We start from the raw sequence: 20,212 nt of genomic DNA, 5'->3' as shown, positions 1-20,212 counted from the left end.
TTAGAAATCCCACAGTGACAGTGCCGGGGGCCAAGGAACCCTGCAGGCGGGAGAGCTAGCCTGGGGCGGGGGGGGGGGGGGGGGGGGGGACAGGCTGGGAGGCCTGGCCCTGCCACCGAGGTCCCCCCCCCCAAATCCCTAAAACAGCCTTTGTACCAGGTCCCCAGGGATGTGCAAATGGCCACACACTCACTCTTAGAAGGGGGATGCTGAGGAATGGCTTAGCCGGGGCTGTCCCCTGGACACAGCTGACATTTGGGGGGGGGGGGCTCCTGGGCCCCACCCCTTGGTGCCAGGAGCTCCCCAGTGTGACAACCTCTGATGTCCCCCCCTCCCCACGAAAAAAACCACCACAGGACACATTTTCTGTTAAAAGTCAGAAGTGTTTTGTCTTGTTTTAATACCTCATCAGCTTTACAGGGTTACAATTGTCTTAAATATTTTTGAAGTTTAAATACAATCTGCATAATAATGTTATAAAATGTAAACTTTCAGTGTTCTTTTAAATTTCAAAATCACACACCTTTTTTTTCTTTCTTTCCTTTTTTTTTTTTTTTTTTGGTCTTTTATCTTTTTTTTTTTTTTTTTTCCCTTTTAATACCTGAATGTTCTGCAAACACTGAAGTCTTACCAGGGCGCGACAGGCCGGGCCCGGCCAGAGGTAGAGTCGTTTTAAACCTTTTTTTTTTTTTTTTTTGGAAGTTTTTTTCACTTTAACCTGAGTCCTGGCGCGGTACCCACGCCGTCTGACAAACCCCAGAGAAACTGAAATTTCTGTCAGGAATGAAAGGCTGAATTCATGTTTGCCAAGAAAAAATGCAGAAGCAAAGTTAAGGGGGAAAAAAGGAGACAGTGGGCAAAAGTGATACAATGAAAGTGGGTTTACAAATGCAGAGGAATGGAGACCACCGCGCCTGCCCGCCCCTGCCCGCCCCCAGACAGCCCAGCCCCCAGCTCGGGGGGTGGGCACACGGAAGATTCTAGAAGCAACACCTCCAGCAAGACAGCCCCAGGGAGCCCCTCTCCGCCCTGAGTCTGGGGTCCACCCGCTCTGGAACGAACAGTGCACCAGCCAGGACACAGCCGCCCCCATCCCCACCCGGGTTTGCACAAGGGGGTGCCCATCCGCACCCCAGAAAGCCTCCCCTTCCCTAAGCCCAGAGACCGCAGTGGCAGGGGGCTGAACGCGGGCACCTAAGGCGGAGGCAGGGGAGGGCCCCACCGGCTCGCAGGCCCACAGCCGCCCGGCTGTGGCCTGGAGGGTGGGACCCGGCCCCGAGCCCCGCCCAAGCCCCGCCCCCACCTGTCCCTACAGTCACCACTGGAACAGTGGGCCACACCCTGCGTTACATCCGGGAGGCCACACCACCCACAAGACACACGTGGACGCACGGCACACGCACGAACAAAGCGGGCGCACAGGCTTTCCAGGGGGAGGGGCCCCACGGGCGGGGGGGGGGGGGGGGGGAGTCGAGGGGACAGGTGCACGTCCCTGCGGAGACCCTGGGCCAGCCGCAGAGGGCCAGGCCCGGGCACGGGTTTCGGCATCAAGAGTCAGACCTGAGGTAGGAAGAAAGCGCTGCAGACCCCCCCCCCCCCACGTGGGCCCAGGGCGCCCACGGGGCAGTTCGGGCGGGAGGAGAGAAGGGGCAGGGGCTCCCAGGTTCTCGCGTGGAGCCCGACTGTGCCCGGGGACAAGGCATCCCCCTCCCACAATGATTGTGCTGCTGCAGTGACAGACGGGAAGGGCAGAACCTTCTAGAAGGAAAAGCAGAGAGGAAGCCCCACTCCTGCCACCCACTCCTGAAAGTGGGTGGGGTGTGGGGGTGTCAACGACCCTGAGATATCCCAAAGAAAGGGGTTGCCTTCCAAACACACACCAAAGCCCCACATAACAGAAAACCCAGACCTGGGGGGCTCAGGACCTCCCCCTGCCCCCAGGTCTCCAAGGCTACAGGGTGATGCCTGGGTGGGGGAAGCTGGGAGGCCGCCAGGCTGGCACTGCCCTTCAGCCTCCTGAAGCTGGGCTCCTGAGCCCAAGTAGAGAGTACAGCCTCGCCCCGGGAACAGCCCAGCCACCCCCTCCCCAAACGAAAATCCCGCACCGTGTGAAAACACTACCCAACACCACCGGGTCCACGGGGACACGGGACGACAGGGCAGCCAAGAAAGTCCCCAGACCCGCCTGGGGCAGACACTGCCGCCTCCTGAGGCCCATCACCAGCCACTGCAATAGCCCCCTCCCTCCAGCGGTGCCCCCCTCCCCCCGACACCCACCTTCTAACCAGGAGGACGGGGCGTGTGGGGACCTGGTGTGGTCTCCATTCAGTTACTTTAGTTCCTGCAGGGAGGCGTGGCCCCAAGCAAAAGGGGCCAAGAGAGAAAAAGGCGACAGTTAAGGAGAAGAGAATTGGGGGGGGGGGTTCAGGATGCCGTGGCCCCAAAAACCTCGCCCTGAGCTAAGCCCGGCTCACCCCGTCCCCAGTATGGATAATCTCCCAGAGTAGCCCTTTCACACGGGAGCCCCCAGGCCACATTCATCCCTGAGACAGGAGCCGGGGGGCTGGACAGGTGCAGGGAGCCCCCTCCCACGCCGAGGTCCTTCACCCTGCGCTTTCTACTGGAGACTTCCAGCCTCTGCCTGCTGCAGCGCCAGCACGAAAAGCACAGCAAACAAACAGGACCACGGATGTCACGGTCGCCTCGCCGGTCACCGGTCTGAATTCACGCCCGCCCCCACCCCCCCACCCCCCGTAGCACCTGAGTTCATCACCTCTCCTGGCTCTGGGCCTGCCAGCTGCCCACTGCGCTACAGGAAACGCACAAGGAACCCGAATCAGTTATGGGAAAATAAAAAGGGTATTACTTTTCTTTTCTTTTTTTTTTTTTTTTTGCATTTGCAAGTCCAGTTTCCCTGAATGAACACAAATATATAGATATATATATATATATATCCTTTTCCTAAGGTTTGATTCCTCCCCCAAGAATAAAATAGATTATTTACAAAACAAAACCCCGAAACCTCTTAAAAACCCTATAGAGTTTGAGTATCACTGTTTCTTAAAAAAAAAAAAAGTTCCCAAAAAGCAACGAGAAAAAAAACTCTACTGATCGTGGCTCAGGGGTTTCATTCAACACAAGGAGCTGGGTGTGGTGTGTGATGAATGGGGAAAAAAAAAAGGCAAAAAAAAAAAAAAAAAAACCAGACAAAAATGAAAACACACAGTGCAGAGATGTATGAGGTAAACAGGATTGGCCTCCCATGGCAACTGGTCCAAACACACCCCAGACCCCAGACCCCAGTCGGTCGGTCGGTCCGGCAGGGCTGCAGGAAAGCCTAGGAGATATATGCCTCTCTCTTTTCCGATTTCCTTTGCTGTTCTCACAATTCGTGTCTCTGAATGTCCGAAACCTGAGTAATTCAAGTGTTCCTTGGTTTTCCCCTGTTTTATTAAATTTCCTTTATATATATATATGTATATATTTTTTTCTTTTCTTTTTGGCGTTAGCTGTGGCTCCTTTGTGGATACCTCCCCTCCCCACCCGTATCTTCCGCCGTCCCGGCCCCTGCGTGGCCCACCTCGACCCCCCACCCAGGCAGGGGCGGGGGGGTGGCAGGTGGGGAGTGGTGCGGTTAAGGCAATGAGTTATTTGAGGTAGAAGACGTGGCAGGTGTGGACAAGCCCGCCGGCCCGGCCTGGCTGCCCGTGCTGCTGCTGCTGCTGCTGCTGGTGGTCCCGCTGGTCCCTCCCCGGCTGCCACCACCACCGCCTTTGCTGGGAGCGGACGGTGGCTGAGCAAACAGCACTCCTAACGCGAGGACAGGAGGAGAAACACGTCACCGAGTCGAAAGGTCCTGAGCACTGACACCCCACAAAGTCACCCACGGGGGCTGTGGGGACAGGGAGGCCACAGGTCCCCCCCTTCTCCGTCCCTGGGAGTCGCCCTCCCTTAGCAGCGGAGCCGCTCGGTGTCCACGGCACCTCCTGGTGGCCCGTGGGAGCTCCTGGCTGACTACTCGGGTTGTTTAGAAGGAACTCGTCAATACCACCTGCCACAGGAAGAGCGTGACAAGGGGTCTGCCTTCCGAGCAGCTGCTGTGTGCCCAACACCGGGCCACGGATGCCGTGCGGACTACCTCGCTGCGGTCTCATATGGGCTCCGGCCGGCCGGCCCGGGGGGTCGGGGCGACCCGGGGCTCCCGAGTTAACGGGGAGACGAGCGCCCAAGGACGGCGTGGGGCCCGGCTGGTCCTACCTGTGTACATGATCCCGTTAATCTCCACCGACATGCTGATGCTGTTGCTGCCGTTGGGGCTGGTCAAGTTCGCAGCCGAGTCCTGGCGGCTCTCGCAGGCTGTGGGAAGAAGAAACACAGCCATCTGTAGTCACACACACGTCTGTGCGAGGACCCGCTTCCGTCACCCCCGCTGGACCTCACGAGTCACCGAGCGCGGACCGGATCTGTCACCGGCACACACAGTAGGTAGTCAATAAATATTTACCGAGGAAGAACGTATCTGCCTAAAACTGGCTTTTCTCATGATGACGGGTCTTAACGGCCACAGAGCCGTCTAGACTTGACTCGTTCCATCCCCTGCTGATGGACACACGAGTGGCTTCAAGGCTCCACTATCACAAGCAGCATCGCGCCAGTGACCGCAGGGAAGCGCCCTCGGCTACGTGTGCTTCCTGGAGCGTCTGCGGCAGATCCCAGGAGAACCACTGGGTCGCAGGGCAAGAATGTTTTCTATCTTGGAAAGAGGTTGCCCAACTGTCACCTCCTTAGACTCCCACCAGCGAGACCTGGTGGGCCCACGTTCCGGTATCCTGACCGGCATTCGATACCATCAAACTCCGACGGGCGTCTCCTCACTAACGCGCAGATCCCCGAGTCGGCTTTCCACATGAACTTACTACTCGTCACCGCTGCCCGGGTCTTTTATGGGGTTAGCTTTTTTTTTTTTTCCTTATTGATTTGCAGGCACTCTTTACATATGTTGACTACGAGGCCCTTACTCTGTTACGGGCGCACGCGGCAGGGAGGGTTCGGGCGCCGGGTTGGTACCTTGGCTGTTGATGCGGATGCTCATGGGCAGCTGGGCCGTCATGGCCAAGAAGTTCTGCTGCAGGGCCCGCTGCACCAGCCGCTGCTGCTCCTCAGTCACGAGGGCCATCTTCTTCTCAGGCGGCTCCCCAGACTCCAGCTTCTCCCGAAGCTGCTCCAGGGCGGCCGCCTGGGCCGCCACGGCCGCCTGGGCCGCCGCGGCTTGCACCGCGGCCGCCTGGGCGGCCACCACAGGGTGACCCGCCAGGGAGACCGGCAGGCGGCCGGGCACCGTGATAGGGATGGCCGAGTCCTCCTCTAGACGGGAGAGAAGAAGAGTCGGTGGGCAGGAGGGACCCGCAGCGGCCCGGTGCGGCCCTCCGCCCGCGGCAGGACCGCGCATGCGCCTGGACACCTCCGCCGACGGGGTGCGCACGTCCTCTCCGCGGAAGCAGGCAAGCGCTGCCAGATCTAAGGTCAGCCTGACACCGGGTACCGCCGCGACGAGAACGACAGTGTCACAGTCGCATCCAGCACGGACGTCGCACAGAGACGCTGTCACAGCACTTGCTGCGGACAGCAGCTGGGAAGCGCCACGTGTCTCGTCTGACGCGCTCGGCTCCAACCGCCTCGAGAGGCTGTCTCGACACTCGCGCGCCTGCCTCCACCCTCTTACGGCCGCTTCACGGGGGAGGCAGCTCAGAGGATGTGGAAATGTTGCCAAAGCCACAGGCGGTGGGGGTGGGGGGGCGCGGAGCTGGGACTCGAACCCAGAACCAGCTGCCAACCATTCAGCTCTTCTGTGGTCGAAGCAAACGTCCCCATCGCGGTTTCTACCCGCTGGCCCCACCGTGACCTGCTGCCTCTTCTTTTCCCGACTCTTCTGCCCATGCCTGTCCCGGCGCTGCCTGCATGCTGGGCGCCCCCCCCCCCACCCCAACCTCTGCCAGGGTCTTTGGCACTCTCTCCTTTGTCCCCGTCTTCTGGGCTCACTCAAACACCACCTCAGCCATCAGAAAACCCTCCTCCCTGCCGGCCAGCACCTCCCCAGCTCCCGCATGAGGCCTCACGCCTGGCGGACGTTTATACTGACTCGTGGGCATCACCGGAGCTTCCCAGGGGTGGGGGTAGGTAAACTGAGGTCCACAGAGGGCTGAGTGACGCTAGTGGGACCCCATTCGCCTAGGATCTGACCAGGCCTAAGTCGTGGGGATCACGCTGGATCCCCCGGCCACCCCAGGAGGCAGGGAGTCCCAGCCCAGGTGGCAGGTGAGAGACACGCAGGGGGCTTCGCCTGCTTGAGGCCACACCGCCACGTGTGCCGTTGGTGTTTCTGTGCTAGGAAGGATTCAGAGGCTCGCTGGGTGAGAAGGCTGTGATCGGCTGGTGGTGCCCGCCACGAATGGGGGGCTCCCTACCAGGCATTCGAAAACTGGGCCCACTGCCTGCTGGGGGCCGGACACACCAAAGGCTCTCCTTCCACAAACCCACAAAGAAGGGGTCGCTTTCCCGTTTCCCCAGCAGGAAAGCCGGGCCCAGGAGGGGCCAGTGAGCTGCCCAGACACACCCAGCACTAGATTCGGGGAAGGTTGAAGGGCCAGTGGGATGGGCCCACACCACACCCGTGACGGTCCCTGCTGGACAGTGTTGAGAAGGTCCTGAAGCTCAAAGGGAAAAGAATTCAGCAATCAGCTAATAAGGTCTGCCGTGGGCAAGAGACCGGAAAAACTCCGGCTGTCAATACTGCCGCCCACAGGCAGAACTTGGGCGACGCTACAGTAATTTGCTAGTAACACCGGCCAAGGGATCGGGAAGGAACCGGGCGCCCAGTCAGAAACGGGTGCAGCAGCTTGGACTGGGGAAGCGGTGCTCGATTAGTAATGTCTGCCGCGGGCACGGGCTGGGAAACTGTTCAAGATCCTGAACGATTAGTGATGTCTGCTTGCCCTGGGGTTGGGAGAAGGGCCCTGCTTAGTCACGCCCACTGGGGGGCGCAGTACCCAGAGGGGGTCAGAAAGCCCCGGCCGGAGCAGAATGGGGTCTGGGCCCCAGGGACGCGCGGCCCTTACCTTTCTTGATCTTGGGGGCCGGGGTGATGGAGCTGCCGTTGGTGCTGGCGGCCAGGCCCAGGGAGGGCACGGGCAGCTTGGGCGAGGACAGCATGCCGTGGGCCCCGCCCGGCGAGTAGGCGAACAGGGAGCCCCCGAAACTCTGGCGCCGGCCCTCCCGCCGGTTGCTGTCGATGGCCGCCTGCAGCTCGTTGGGGTTGCTGAGGCCGCGCTTCTCACACTCGTAGGGATACAAGTACTTCATGTACCTGCGCCAGGGGCAGGGGCAGGGACAGGATGGCGCCGGGGCCCCCCAGGACCGCCCTCGCCAATCCCGCCACCCAGCCGAGTGAGCTCGGGGCGGACCGTCCTCAACCCGCACCCTGACGTCAGGACCGGCTCTCCGCGGCCGCCCGGGCCCCTCCCGCCCCGAGCGCCTCCCCTATGCGGGGCGCCGGCGGGCACTCACTGGGTCCGCAGGGTGAAGGCAGCGCTGGTGATGGACGTGGGCAGGTTGAGGCCTTTGGTGATCTCCCTCCACAGCTTCTTGTTGATGACCTCCACCAGGCCGCCCTTCTCCGTCACCAGCACGTACAGCATGAACAGGTCAAGCACCTGCTTGGCCATGATGGGGATGCGGTTCACGGGCGTCCCTGCAGGGGCGGGGCAGGGAGTGCAGGTTAGCGGAGGGGGGGGGGGGGGGGGCAGAGCCACAGGCGCAGCAGACAGCACGTGTACAGCCAACGCGCCTGTCCAGAGAGGTCTCTCCTGTCGCGGGCACACGGGGGCAGGATATCCTCTGCGGGGCCTCAGCAGCTCCCCGGCCCCGCCCCCTCGAGGCCAGGAGCTCTCCAGTCATGACAACCACAGACATCCATGTGTCTCCTGGGGGTAGAATCGCCGGGGGAACCCCCCCTTGAGAGAGCACAAGGAGGCCCGTGTCTCCAGCAGAGGCTCGCCCGGGGGTACAGAGACCCGGGACAGGCTGCGGGGCCAACCTGGAGACGTGTGTGAGAAACATGGCCCTCGTGAGTGTGGCTCCATCAACAAGCACAGTGGCCATAACAACCCGCCTGCGTCCCCGAGGCAGGTGCCCTCCGGGTCCCGGGGTTCCCAGGGGTTTGCAGCCGTGAGGAGGCAGAACTTGGGCTAGTCTACCCTGCAGCTGAGAGAGCGGGGTGGCGGGCTGGTCCCCTTTTCCACCCACACTGACCCTCATAACTGCTGCCGTCCCTGTCCTCCTCACGTGCCCCTGATGCAGAAGCCCGTGGCCCGGCCTGTCTGGCACCTTCTCGGCCGAGGGTGAGAAGCCCCCCGTTTCGACTCTCCCTGCCGCTGAAACTCCTGTACCATCTGGCCCCTGGCTGCTGTCCTGGTCAGCTGGGGTCGCCCGGCTCAGATCCCCTGGAGCCAGTCTGGCACAGGGCGTGGGCTCAGGAAACAACAGTGAGATGTGACCGGCCTGCGTCACAGCCTACAGGGCACGTCGCCGCACCCCAGAGATGGGCCAACGGAGGCCCCGGGCTGTGGCTCCTGGAGAAGGGCCAGCCCAGCTTCACGTGAGGGGCCGGCCGGTCCACACTCCTGGGACCCTGGTTCCTGGGCCCCAGAGCCAGATGCTCTGGGGTCACCTCCTGCCACTTCTGTCCTTTCCAGGTTTCAAAACCCCCACTAACTGAGGACAACCCAGAGAGGGTGGAGAAAGCTGGATCTCAGACTACCCCCCCTCACCCCCCCCCGACCGACCCTACCCAATTCCATTTTTCAGTCCGAGCGGGAGAGAGGAAAAAGCAACAAGTGTCAGGGGCTCACCCAGCCCCGGCCCACCTGGGACATTGGTTCAGGTTCTGCACTGAGAAAGAACAGAAAGAATCACACAAAAGATCCTCTGGGGACCCCGCGCCCTGGCTCTGCACGGGGCCTGGACGGATGTTTACAGAAGGAGCAGGGTGGAGAGCAGAGAGGCACCGGTGGAGGACAGGGGCAGTGGGGGCAGCAGGGAGATAAGGAGGGTGGGGAGGTCTTCAAGGAAACAGCAGGAGGGTGGGGCGCAGCCAGGACCCCTCCCGCATTCCCAGCCCCCAGAGACTTCTCAGAGCCTTCTCCTTTGTGACGTGAAAAAAAAATTACTTTCTCTGTGTCTGGAGTGAAGGAGGGCTTGTGGGACGCAGGGCATGGTGTCCGGGGCCCGGGGGGGGGGGGGGAGGGATCTAATGCACTCTCAGCCCCAAAGCCTGCCAGTTACAGAAGGGGAGGGTCCAAGAAGATGGCAAGGGAAAGGGGCACTTGGGGCTGGGTTCTGAGGGTTGCAGAGGAGTTTGTCGCTCCCTGCCCTCCAGGGGAGCCCGGCTCGGCGGGGATGGCAGAGCTGGACGCCGACCCTCACGGTCCCGTGTGGCCCCCGCCTCACCCATACCCAAGGGCGGCTCACGGTACTTCCCGACCTCCAGGACACCAAGCCCAGTCTCGGGTGGGATGAGTGGGCTCTGGGCCGGGGAGCTCGGGGCCCCACGGCAGGGTGGTGGGGGCGGGGGTGGGGGGTGGGGGCTCCGGCAGGTGTGGACGGGTCGATAAAGCGAGTGGGGGAGGATCTCTCTGACCACACGGTGGGCAGTGGGCCCTGGATGTGACTGGTCCCAGTGATAACAAGGAGGGGGCCCCCACCCCAGGACCGGGTCTGGATTCCCCCAGCCCCGGCACGGGAGGGGTTAATGCGAAGGCCGCAGCCCCCTGCCCTTCCCTTCCGCTGGGCGGCTGGGCCTGTGTTTACAGAGGCCGTTCGAGAGGGAGGGGCGCAAAGAGGCCCTGGACAAAGCCAGCGGCGGCCAGCCCCTGCGGCGGCCCCAGGTAGACCCTGCAGCACCCCAGCTGGGCCCGCCCCTTCCTGCCTCAGGGCTCGGAGGATGCATCCCCTCCCCGGCCTCAGTTTCCTTCCCTGAACGGCCCACGAGGCGGGCTGTCTGGCAGGCAGAGGAATGAGCTCCACTGTGCAGTGGGTGCCCTCGGGGCCCCCGGCCGGCCAGGCCTCTCGCCCCGCCCCGTGGCAGCTCAGAGCCGAGGCCACGGCCATGCGTGGGGGTGCGGGGGACCCCCTGGGGTCTGGGTCTCAGCTTCCCCACCGGGACGTCCACCCAGACCGGTCCCTGCCCCTCGGGCCTTTGCTCCCGGTCATCTTCCTGTTCTCCAGGCCTCGGTCACCAGGCATTTCCCGGCCGGGCCGTGTTCGGCATCCACTGCACCCCAGACCCAGGGGGTGGGACGGGCTGCAGAGGCGGGGGCTCGGCCTGGTACGCTGTTGGCACTTCATAAACGCAGCCCTGTGCTCAGCACGTGTGGGGTGCCGCCACACAGTGGCAACTGTTCCTGGCCCGTCTTACACACGGGGGAACTGAGCCCCCCCCCCCGCCCCGCCCCCATAGGCACAGGGGAGGGGCCGGGACCGGCCTTGCACCAGCAGCCAAGGAACACCAGTGCCAAGACCACGAAGGCCGGGAAGCCAACCCCAGGAACTTCTATCCTATTGTCCCGGGCCCCAGCTGCCCTCCTGGCCGTCCACCTCTGCTCCCTGGAGGCCGGCTCTGCTGCAGGGGACCCTGCGGGCGGTGGGTGGGGGTCCCTGGGAGCCAGGACTCCATCGCACCACGGGTCTCGGCAGCAAAAAAGGCCTGACCTGACGGTTCTGGGTTGGGGACCAGACGCCTCCTACCCAAGGACCTACCCCTTAGACGCTCCCACCTGTGCCTCCCCCATCAGACCCGACTGCCAAGCAGGCGCCAGTCCCCAGGACCCCCGTGGGCGAGCCTCACCTCGCTTCTGCATGAAGCTGAACAAGTCGTCCAGGAACTCCTTCCTCTTGGGGTCCCCGTCCAGTTCGTAGAGCTGTGGGGTCAGGGAGGCGAAGGGTCAGCCGGTGTCAGCGCTTGGGCACGGGTGCCACATCCCCACTGAGGGGCGGCCGGCAGAGGCAGGTCCAAGGTCCTGAGGCCCCATGGAGCTTAAAGAGCCCAGCCCCAGTTTCAGATGAAGACACAGGAACCTGCGTGTGTCTCCCACGGCGGTTGGCCCTGCATGCCAAGCCCCATGCTGGGCCCAAGCCAGCCACATGCTGGGCCCCTTAGAACAAAGGTTGAGTCTCCTGCAGCCCTGAAGGGCAGCGCCCAGACCCAGGGGTCTCCTGAGGCGGGTCCCTCCTGCTGGCCCGCTCCTGGAGCCCCAGGTGTCCCTCCAGCACCTCCACGGGCTCCTCCGTGCACGTGTCGGAACCCTGTTTTGAGGACACCCCCCACTGGATTGGGCCCCCTCGTCTCCCCCTTAACTAACGACACCTGCAAAGACCCTGCTCCCCACAGGAGCTCGTTCTCGGGCCGGGAGCTGGGTCTTGACATGTCATTTGGGAGACACCATTCGTCCCAGACAGACAACGCCGGTGCAGACAGCCAGCACGCAGAGGCCACATCCTGGTGCTGCCCCCCGAGAGGCGGCTCTGTTTTGTAGATGAGGAAATTGAGGCAGGCGAGAACCCAGGGCCCGGGAACGTCAGGGCCCTTCGGCCCAGACTCTGCCCTGGGTTCTCCAGTCATTGGGTGAGGGGCTCGGGGGTCCCCAGCTGCATTGACCACCTGCTCCCAGGGGCCGGCAGCAGAGGTGACTGGAGAGTGGAGTTGGAGGGGGGCGGCGGCAAAGAGCAACCTTCACGTTAAGCCCTGGGGAATGGACCCAGAGGGATCAGGCCTGTGGGGGGCCTTGAAACCACCAATCAGCCCCGGCTGGGACAGTCCATCATTAGGGCCCAAGAACACGCCAACGCCCAGCGCCTGCCGCCTGCCACGTCCCCGGGGGCTTCGGAGGCAGAGTCCCTGGGGCTGGCCGCCCCTCAGCCTCCCTCCCCTCTCTGGGGTTTGGTTCCCCCATCGGTGGAACAGAGACAACAACGCGGGGCCTCCGGGCACAGGCCGGGGTGGTCCGGGCTGAGTCTTTGTCTCTGCCCTGCCCCAGCCAGGCTGGCCAGCTACATTCCTGTGCTGATTTATGGTGGTCAGGGAGGCCCCACGCCTCCCCCTGCCTGAGGGTGTGTGGCCTGCAGGTGGACCTCGGCCATCGTCCCCTGCCCCGTCCCCGCCTCTCCCGCCCACACACCCTGCCACGCACACCCACTCTCCTCCCTGACCCTTCCTGCACCACGCCCCGTGGGACTACACGCTGGTCGGGTCTCCTGTCGGCCCGCTCGTGTGGGATGTGGGGGCTTCGTGTGGTTTGTCACTAGTGTCTAGGTGGGGTCAAGCACACAGCAGTCGGTGAATAAATGGTCGTTCGGTGATCCCTGACTTGCCTCAGTGTGGGCCAGCCTGGGCAGAGGGGCATCACCACGTTTTGGAGTCTCGCTGGAGACAGCAGGTGTCCCCAGGTTCACCTCCACCCGAACCCCCATCTGTGCGATCTTATCTGGAAACGGGGTCGTGGAGGATGTGGTCAGTTAAGCTGAGGTCGTACTCGGGATAGGGTGGCCCTAATCCCACAACACGTGTCCTTCTAGGAGAAGAGACACAGCCACAGACAAGGCCGTGTGAGGACGAGGCCACAACTGAGGGACGCCAGGGGCCGCCGGCCACACCAGAGGCGGCAAGAGGCAGGAAAGACCCTCCTTGGAGCCGCGGGGGCGCATGGCCCTGCCCCACCTGGATCTCGGACATCTGGCTCCAGAATTCGGGAAAACAAATTCCTGCTGTTTTCAGCCGCGCAGTCTGTGGTCATTGCTACGGCCGCGCACACAGGCCCCTCCTGATAGGCGGCAACATCTGTGAGATCCTGACCTGGGGCGGGGGGAGGGGGGGCGTCCACCCTGCCTGAACCTCCCTGGACCCGGTCCCGAGAGACCTCAGTGCCCCTCCTGCCTCAGTCCTCCCATTCGCGAGGACAGCTCACCGTAAACACGACAGCTTCACCCGGAGCTCCAGGAACCGTCGTGACCCCTGTATCCCAGGCGGGGAAACTGAGGCTCAGGATGGAGACCAGCTACCCCGAGACCTGGCAGCTGGCTAGGTGGGGGAGCTGTTAGCCCCCAGGCCAAATGGTGGGTGGACAGGCCTGTGGCAGGGCCCAGTCAGACCCCCGTGGGGCCAGGGTATTGTTCGAGGCCGTAAAGGGGGATGTGCAGGGCCCCCGGCTGCCGGGGGGAGGCCGCTTTAACGGCTGGTGCTGTGGGCAGCCGACAACAAAGGCAGGCAGTAAAGGCCACCCCAGCTTTATGGGGCTCAGGCCCCAAGTTCCGCTCCCCTGCTGCCCCGGCCGGGCCGGAGGGACGGGGGCATGGGGGGCGGTGTCCGGGCCCCACTGCAGGCCGGCACGCCCACCGCCTGTCCTCACGAGGCTCCAACTCACACCGCGGGGACACAACACATCCCGCGCTCGGCCCAGGCCTCTGCCCCGCTTGAGGTGGGCCAGGCGGCACTGAAACCAGTCGCCTGCCACGGCCGCAAACCCAGGCTGGACACCCGCGAAGCCGCGGGAGCCCCTCCCTCGGGCCGAGGGCTGAGACAGACGACCCACGCCGGTCTCGGGCTCTCGCCCTGGCCCCGCCTGACCTAGTGGCACCAGCCACCCCCCAACGGCCCTGCAGCCCACGAGGGCCCCGGGGACCCCCCCCCACCCCCCCTACTTCCTCCAGCTTCCAAACCAGTCCCACGTCTGCGCCTTTGCCCCAGCAGCGCCTCCCGCCTGGACCGCCCCCGCTGGCTTCTCGAGTCCCGCTCTCTCCTCAAACCCGCCCCCCCCCATGGGGCCCCCGCCCCCCGGGGTCACGGCTGCTGCCCTGTCTCCGTGGCACATGCTCTGCTCCCACTGGAACATGTTTACTGACCGTGGGCGACTTTCTCGTTTACTGACGCTCTTCCCCTGCCCTCCCACTGCCCGAGCCACGTGGATTTACACGCGGGGCTGGCCACAGGCCCGTGTGCCCCAGCAGAAGGTCACATAGACCCTGTCTGCTTCGTCCCCAATGTCTACAACCGGGTACCAGGCGGCTGCCTAACACACGGGCCTTGATTTCTCAGTGTGCCACGGGATGGGGCCGCTAACCCTTTTCCAGATCTGTTATGTGCCCCACAAGGCTCATGCTGTGGGCGAGTGACATCCTACGCTGGGCAGACGGGCAGCTGGGGACCCCAGCTTTCCGCCAGGGAAAGGGGCAGCCATGCCCCTCCCTGGGCCCCAGCCGGCCGCGTCAGGGGGGTACACCCAGCCCCCCACGGGCCCCCTGCCTGTCTCTCGGCTGTGGCGGAGGGTGATGGAGGCCGGGGGACCCCTTGTTGCCAAGTGGTCTTCCCCACCCCAGCCCCACCCACTTCACAGAAAAGGAAACTGAGGCACAGAGCGGGTAGGGCCAAGCCTCCCTGGTCACCCCACGCAGCAGCCAGAGGGCTTTCTCCCGGCAGTCTGAGCATGAGCTCCCGTCCCATCCCGTGTCCCCCACCCGAGACCTGGCTTCGCACCCTGGCCGCCCCTCCTGCCCTCACCCCTTCCCGAGTGCTCTCACTGAGGGGCAGCCGTGTGGGAGGCCCAGGTAGTGGCAAAAACAAGGTAAGCGCTCCCCACCCCCAAGCGTAGGATGGGCAAACAGGAAATTCTTGTTTGTGGTTAAGGAGCATTGTCTGTGCGAGGAGACTCCTTGTTGGTCAGCGGGTCATACCGCTGACCAGGTCAAGTTGTGTATCTGGGAGCTGGGGGGGGGCCTTCAGCTGCCCTGCAGAGGCCAGGGAGCTCACCCTCGGCGGGGGACCCCTCCCCAGCCTGTCAGCATTGAAGGAGTGAGGAGGAGCCCCCCCCCCCACCCCCGCCCTTGGCCACCAAGCCCGCAAAGCGAGGGGCCTGGCCTGGGGACGTGCTTGTGCGGGGAGGGCACCACCAGGACCCAGCACACAAGCGGCCCCCTCCCCAGGCATGACGCTCCGACAAGATCACATCCCCAGGAGGCCCCACCTGGGCAACCCCGAGCCAGTTCCCAGCCCACCACGGGGACCCGGGGGGCGGCGTCCAGCCCAAGGCCGAGGGGCCCAGGCTGTAAAGCAACGGCCGCCTGCAGGGCCCCTGGGAGGACCTTTGCCCCTTTAACGGTGTCTGCTCAGGCCCCCTCCTGCCACCCAGGCGGCTCCAAAGTCCGCAGGGCTCCACCTGAGGAGGAGGCTGCTGGGCCCGCAGGGAGACCCGGCGGGGGGGTGGGGGGGGGGGAGTGGAGGCCACCGCTGTCCTTACAAGGCAGAGAGAGGAACCAAAATTAGGAAACATCAAGAAAGCCCAGTGCCTGCCGTTCCGGGGCCCGTGAGCCCCAAGCCGCCAAGGAAGGGAAGGCAGAGCAATGCCAAGGACAGGAAGCCTGTTAGGAAGGCTTGCTGTTGCAGTGCCCAACAGGGCTTACAGGACACCAGGAGCGTGTCCTCCTCCATGGCCCGGAACCAGGGTCGGTGGGTGGCAGCGTCACAGGCAGGGCGGGGGGGCCCAGGACGCTAAGTGTGTAACCTCACCTACTTGTCTCTAAACCTGGAAAAAAAGGATCCACGGGAGTGAGATCCACATCACACAGAATTCACCATCTCAAAGTATTTCGGCGGCATCGAGCGTGTTCACGGAGTTACGAAACCACCATCTCTATGTAATTCCAGAACATTCCATCTTCCCAAACCCAACCCGGTCAGCCAGGCCCCGCCCCCACGAGCCCCCTTCCCGCCTGCGGACGCGCCTGCTGGAGGCGAGTGGCATTCCCGCGCATGTGGGTGGACGGGCTGATCGTCCGTTACCCGCCAGTGGGCACAGGGCTGTCCTTACGGGCCTGCTGCTAACACACATCGGTATACCCTCGCCTGTCTTTACATCCTCAGGGTTGGAGAGAAGGATTTATTCACCGTAACTCCTGAGGCAAAGTGAAACAGCAGAGAAGATGGCAACACTGTTTTTTATCCCCCGCACCCCCCCACCCCGGAGACTGACCAGGACAGTAAACCAGATGCAGGCTCCCAGGGGCAGAGGGTCCAGGGACCTTTCATCTCTACAGACAGATGCCATCGGGTCTCCTCTGCTCCAAAGCCGACCATGGCTCCCTATCGCTGTCAGGATAAAGCCCAGGCTTCCTGCTTTCCAGGCCCAGCAGCTGCTCCCCGAGGCACCTCTGCCCCACCACACCGGCCCCTCTGCAGTATAACGCCAGGTCCAGCTGGAGCCCTCCTCCCACCGAAGCCTCTGCTCCCGCGGCCGGGTCTGATCCCCAGGCCGGGGCAGCACAGCCAGTGAGGCTCCGCACCCCCACCACCCCCAGCGTCTGTCACCAGGCATATGACTGTGCTCGTTCGGCGAAGGGCTCCCCCACACCCAGACGAGAGCCCCCAAGGGCAGGTCTGGGGGCTGCGGGTGCTGGGCTCGGCGCCCGCTAATGAAGGAAGGAAGGAGGCTCACTGAGGCTCTCGGCCCTGGGCCCCCTCCCATCCCCCGCACAAAGCCTCTCCCCACCGACCGAGATGACTCAGCACGTCCAGCCTTGTTGCCGGGGCCCCAGGTGGGCCGGGAACAGAGTCCCTGGGGGCCGCCCCAGCCTCCCCCATTCACAGAAAGAGCCGCAGGTGCTGGGGCCGGGCAGGCAGGGCGGCAACCACTGGGCCTCCCCACCACTCCCCCGGACCACTGTGCACCTGGGGAAACTGAGGTGGGCAGAGGGCAGGTCTCCTGGCAGCACCTGTGGACCGCCAACAGCTCGCCTCGTCCAAGGTGGCACGGCCCCAACGTGGCAAAGCTCGGGCCCCACCCCTCGCGACAGGGACCCCGGAGCAACGTGGTGAACGAAGACAGGATGGAGCTCAGCGGGCACCTGGCGGGGAGGTGGGTCGGGGTGCAAGAACCCAGAGTGGGGGACCCTCCCTGTCTGTGCTTCGAGCCCCAGTCCACCCATCGCAGGGGGCAGGGATGACGTGACCAGGAAGCCGGTGCCCCGTCCCCTGCGCTGCAAGCTCGCAGGCCAGCGGACGGCCCGGCCGGGCTCCCGGGGAGTTTTGCACCTGAGGGAAAATTCTGCCGTGGAAACTCCCACGACACCTCTCAGAAGAGGTGGACGCCGAGCGGGAGCTGTGTCAGCCCACAGGCGTCGGCCGAGACGACCGTTTTGCAGCCACGCTGAGCACCTTCTGTACGTCAAGGCTGCTGCTGGACGCTGCCCAAGAGAACCGCAGGCCAGTGGGGGACACGGCAGGATCCGAGGGAGGCGCAGTGGCCCCGGGGACGGGGGTCACTGGCTGCCGCACGCAGCAGGGCCTTAGGCGACGTCTGGGCGACCTCGCGCCCTTCCCGTGAGCCGCCCTCCTGGTGCACCTGACCCCTGGGGCACCCGCCTGGGCGACCAGGCCGCCTTTCGTTTCCCGTCAGCGCCGGCTCAGCCTCCTCCACACAGATGTGGTGAGCCCACGGGGCTCGCAGGAGATTGAGGAAGTGATTCTGGGCAGGGCACAAACATCTGTCCGCTCGGCCTCGCACCCCCAGCCGGCCATGTGCCCCTCTCTGAAAAGACGGCACCCCACCCATGACAGATATTAATAAAAAGCTCCAGAAACGAGTCATAAGGCTTAACGTGGAGCTGAAGCTTAGGGGCACTTCTTTCTGGATTTCCAGATTGTGCGGGCCGGGCATGCGCCCCGACGCCAAACTGCCGTCCTCTCCCGGTCGGCCTTGTGCACGGCCGGGCCCACCCCGGGGCCTCAGTGAAGTGGGCAGAGGCACCTGCGGCATCGAGGTGGGGACCAGGGGGACCAGGACGTAGCTGGGGGTGGGGGATGGGGGAGGAACCACCTTGACGGCCAGACAAGCTGATCGCCCGCCAGCACCATGCCAAAGCTGGGGAAACTGAGGCCCACGGGGGCACACCCACAGGTCCAGCCCTGAGAACGCACCCTCGATGGAGGGCGGCTGAGGAACGATTCTAGGAAGAGGTGGGGAAGCGGCAATTCCTTGCCCCACGCAGCATGCAAATGACAGGCAAATCCCGCCGGCCTCCAGTCCCTGTGGGGGCCCCTCACCCACTGGCCGAGGGGAGCCCACCTGGGACCAGGAAGCAGGGGGGCTGAGAGAAACCTGCAGGGCAGCACGGAACCCAGGGCCTGGCCCTCGGGTGCCCCGGGCCGTGTGGAGCCTCGCAGGGCTGGGGAGAGACCCTGCCCTAAAGCACCTGGCACTCTGGGCAAACGCTTCAGGTCAGAAAGCCAAGAATCCTGAATCTTCTCCCCTCAACCCCAAGCAGTTAGATATCCAATGTCGCACTCGGCCTTGGGGCATTTCGTACAAGGGTCACCAAACAGCCTCGCTGCTCCCGCCTGGCTCCCGGCTCCGAACGGCCAGGGGTCCAGTGCTGTGGCCAGGGCCCGGCACCCAGGAACTAAAAGTCCCATCGTGGGGTTTTCTCTGAAAGGGAATTTCCTGGTGGCTGGGAAGGCTCAGAAAGATGTCCCTGCCCTGGCTGTGCTGTCCCCGTCCTGCCATCGCCGGCCAGCCTGCGCCCAGTGCAGAGAGCCAGGGGGCTGCCCCCCCGCCTCCCTCCCTCTGCCCAGGAGTCGAGAGGAAGGGGCCCCGGGGTCCCCCCCGCTGGGCACACCCACAGGAGCCTCTGCCAGAACCCGAATGGAGGACACAAGGAAGGATTGGGTCTGCCCCGGGGAGGCCAGCGGCTGAGCGGGACCACCAGAGCTTACCTCCTGGGCATGCCACCTCCGCGTGGGCCACCGTCCTAGGGACAAGAGGAGCCGGACACGGAGGGGCAGCCCCAGGCAGCACGAGGCTGGCGCCCACCCCGCCCCACCCCTCCTCTGCCAGGACACCCGAGTGCTAATTAACTACAGCAACAGCCAGCACTCACTCTAACGCTGCCCGGTTCACAGACAGGGAAACTGAGGCTCACAGGGAGGGCACAGACAGCAATGGGCCGGTGGCTGGACCCTCTGGCCCCTTGCGGGGGCCAGAGAGAGATGAGAGGCCTCAAGTCCCACTGTCCTTCCCAGAATCCAGCACCCAGTCAGCGAGTGCGTGGACTGTCCCCAGGCCACCATGGGCAGGGGCCACCTGGGAAAGTGGCAGCTGAGGAGAAAGCATGGGGGGGGGGGAGGGGAGTCTGGGCCGGGGGAGGCAGAGCAACCAGGGACCCGGCTCCAGGCCCAGCTCCCCCAGCAAGAAGCCAGGTGACCCTGGCAGGCCACACTGGTTCCAGCCAGCCCGAATCCTGGGGAAACATCTGTGCATCTGGTCACAAAGTGGGGGCAATGAAAAACACTAGGAAAGTTAGCAGCCCCCACCTGGCCTGCCACGGGGAGCCCCTGGGGCCGGAGGGCTGGGCAGGTGCCACCGGTGGGGGGGGGGGGACCCTCAGAGACCCCTCACGAAGCAGACAGGGACACAGCTGGACCAGGAACTAGGGCCCAAGGCCACCCCCCACCACGCCAGCCTGGGCAGATGTGAGACCCACCCCCAGGGGCCACCGCACCTGGACAGGAACCCCGAGACCCACCACCCTGCCCAGACACACCCACAGCCCCCGTACACGGCCCAGGGCGCACACAGACCCACGGCCCTCCCCACGGATCGGCAGGCCACGCCACCCCAACGTGGTCCCTGGCACAGGCACAGACACTCCCTTCCAGCCAGACACACAAACAAGACACGCCCTCACCCTCTCGAAGATAATGGCCCCAGACAGCCCGCCCTTGCCACGGTGCCAGCCCAGCCCGCTGGGCCCCACACCCCCACGCCGCGGGACGGCCTCCTCTGCCTGCTTTGTCCACGGATGCGTCCCCAGGGCCCAGGACGCAGGCTGGTTCGCGGCAGACACCCCGCGCTCTCGTGGAAGGACCAGGCTCAGGCAGGCACACCCGTGGGGGCACAGCCTGGCACTTCCTGCCCGGATCCCGGCCGCGACCCCGCCCCCAACCAATCCCCACGGAGGGTCCACAGAAGGCCAGGCCTCCCGCGGCTGCCTGAGGTCCGCCTGCAAGGCTCTCTTCTTACAGGGACACGGGTCATCGGACTCAGGGCCCACCCCACTCCAGCACAGGCTCATCTCAACTAACGACACCCGAGGAGACCGTTCCCAAACCCACGTC

General features: G+C 64.1%; 1 protein-coding gene across 6 annotated transcripts in view; it reads right to left on the bottom strand.

Annotated features, from left to right (window-relative positions):
• Positions 1-592: 592 nt before the first annotated feature.
• Positions 593-20,212, bottom strand: part of ARID3A (AT-rich interaction domain 3A) — a 32,389-nt gene continuing 12,769 nt past the window's right edge. For all 6 annotated transcript variants that reach the window (XM_042977499.1, XM_042977500.1, XM_042977502.1 and 3 more), the window contains 6 exons: positions 10,901-10,973; positions 7,564-7,747; positions 7,116-7,363; positions 5,068-5,364; positions 4,258-4,356; positions 593-3,810 (listed from right to left, as the gene is read on the bottom strand). In XM_042977499.1, coding sequence (XP_042833433.1) covers positions 3,635-3,810; positions 4,258-4,356; positions 5,068-5,364; positions 7,116-7,363; positions 7,564-7,747; positions 10,901-10,973 — 1,077 coding nt within the window. In that variant the 3' untranslated portion in view covers positions 593-3,634. The remainder of the gene's footprint in view (positions 3,811-4,257; positions 4,357-5,067; positions 5,365-7,115; positions 7,364-7,563; positions 7,748-10,900; positions 10,974-20,212) is intronic.

The sequence above is a fragment of the Panthera tigris genome, chromosome A2 (assembly GCF_018350195.1).
Source record: "Panthera tigris isolate Pti1 chromosome A2, P.tigris_Pti1_mat1.1, whole genome shotgun sequence".
In the NCBI taxonomy this organism is placed as follows: Eukaryota; Metazoa; Chordata; class Mammalia; order Carnivora; family Felidae; genus Panthera; species Panthera tigris.
This window is presented reverse-complemented; position numbering and strand designations above follow the sequence as displayed.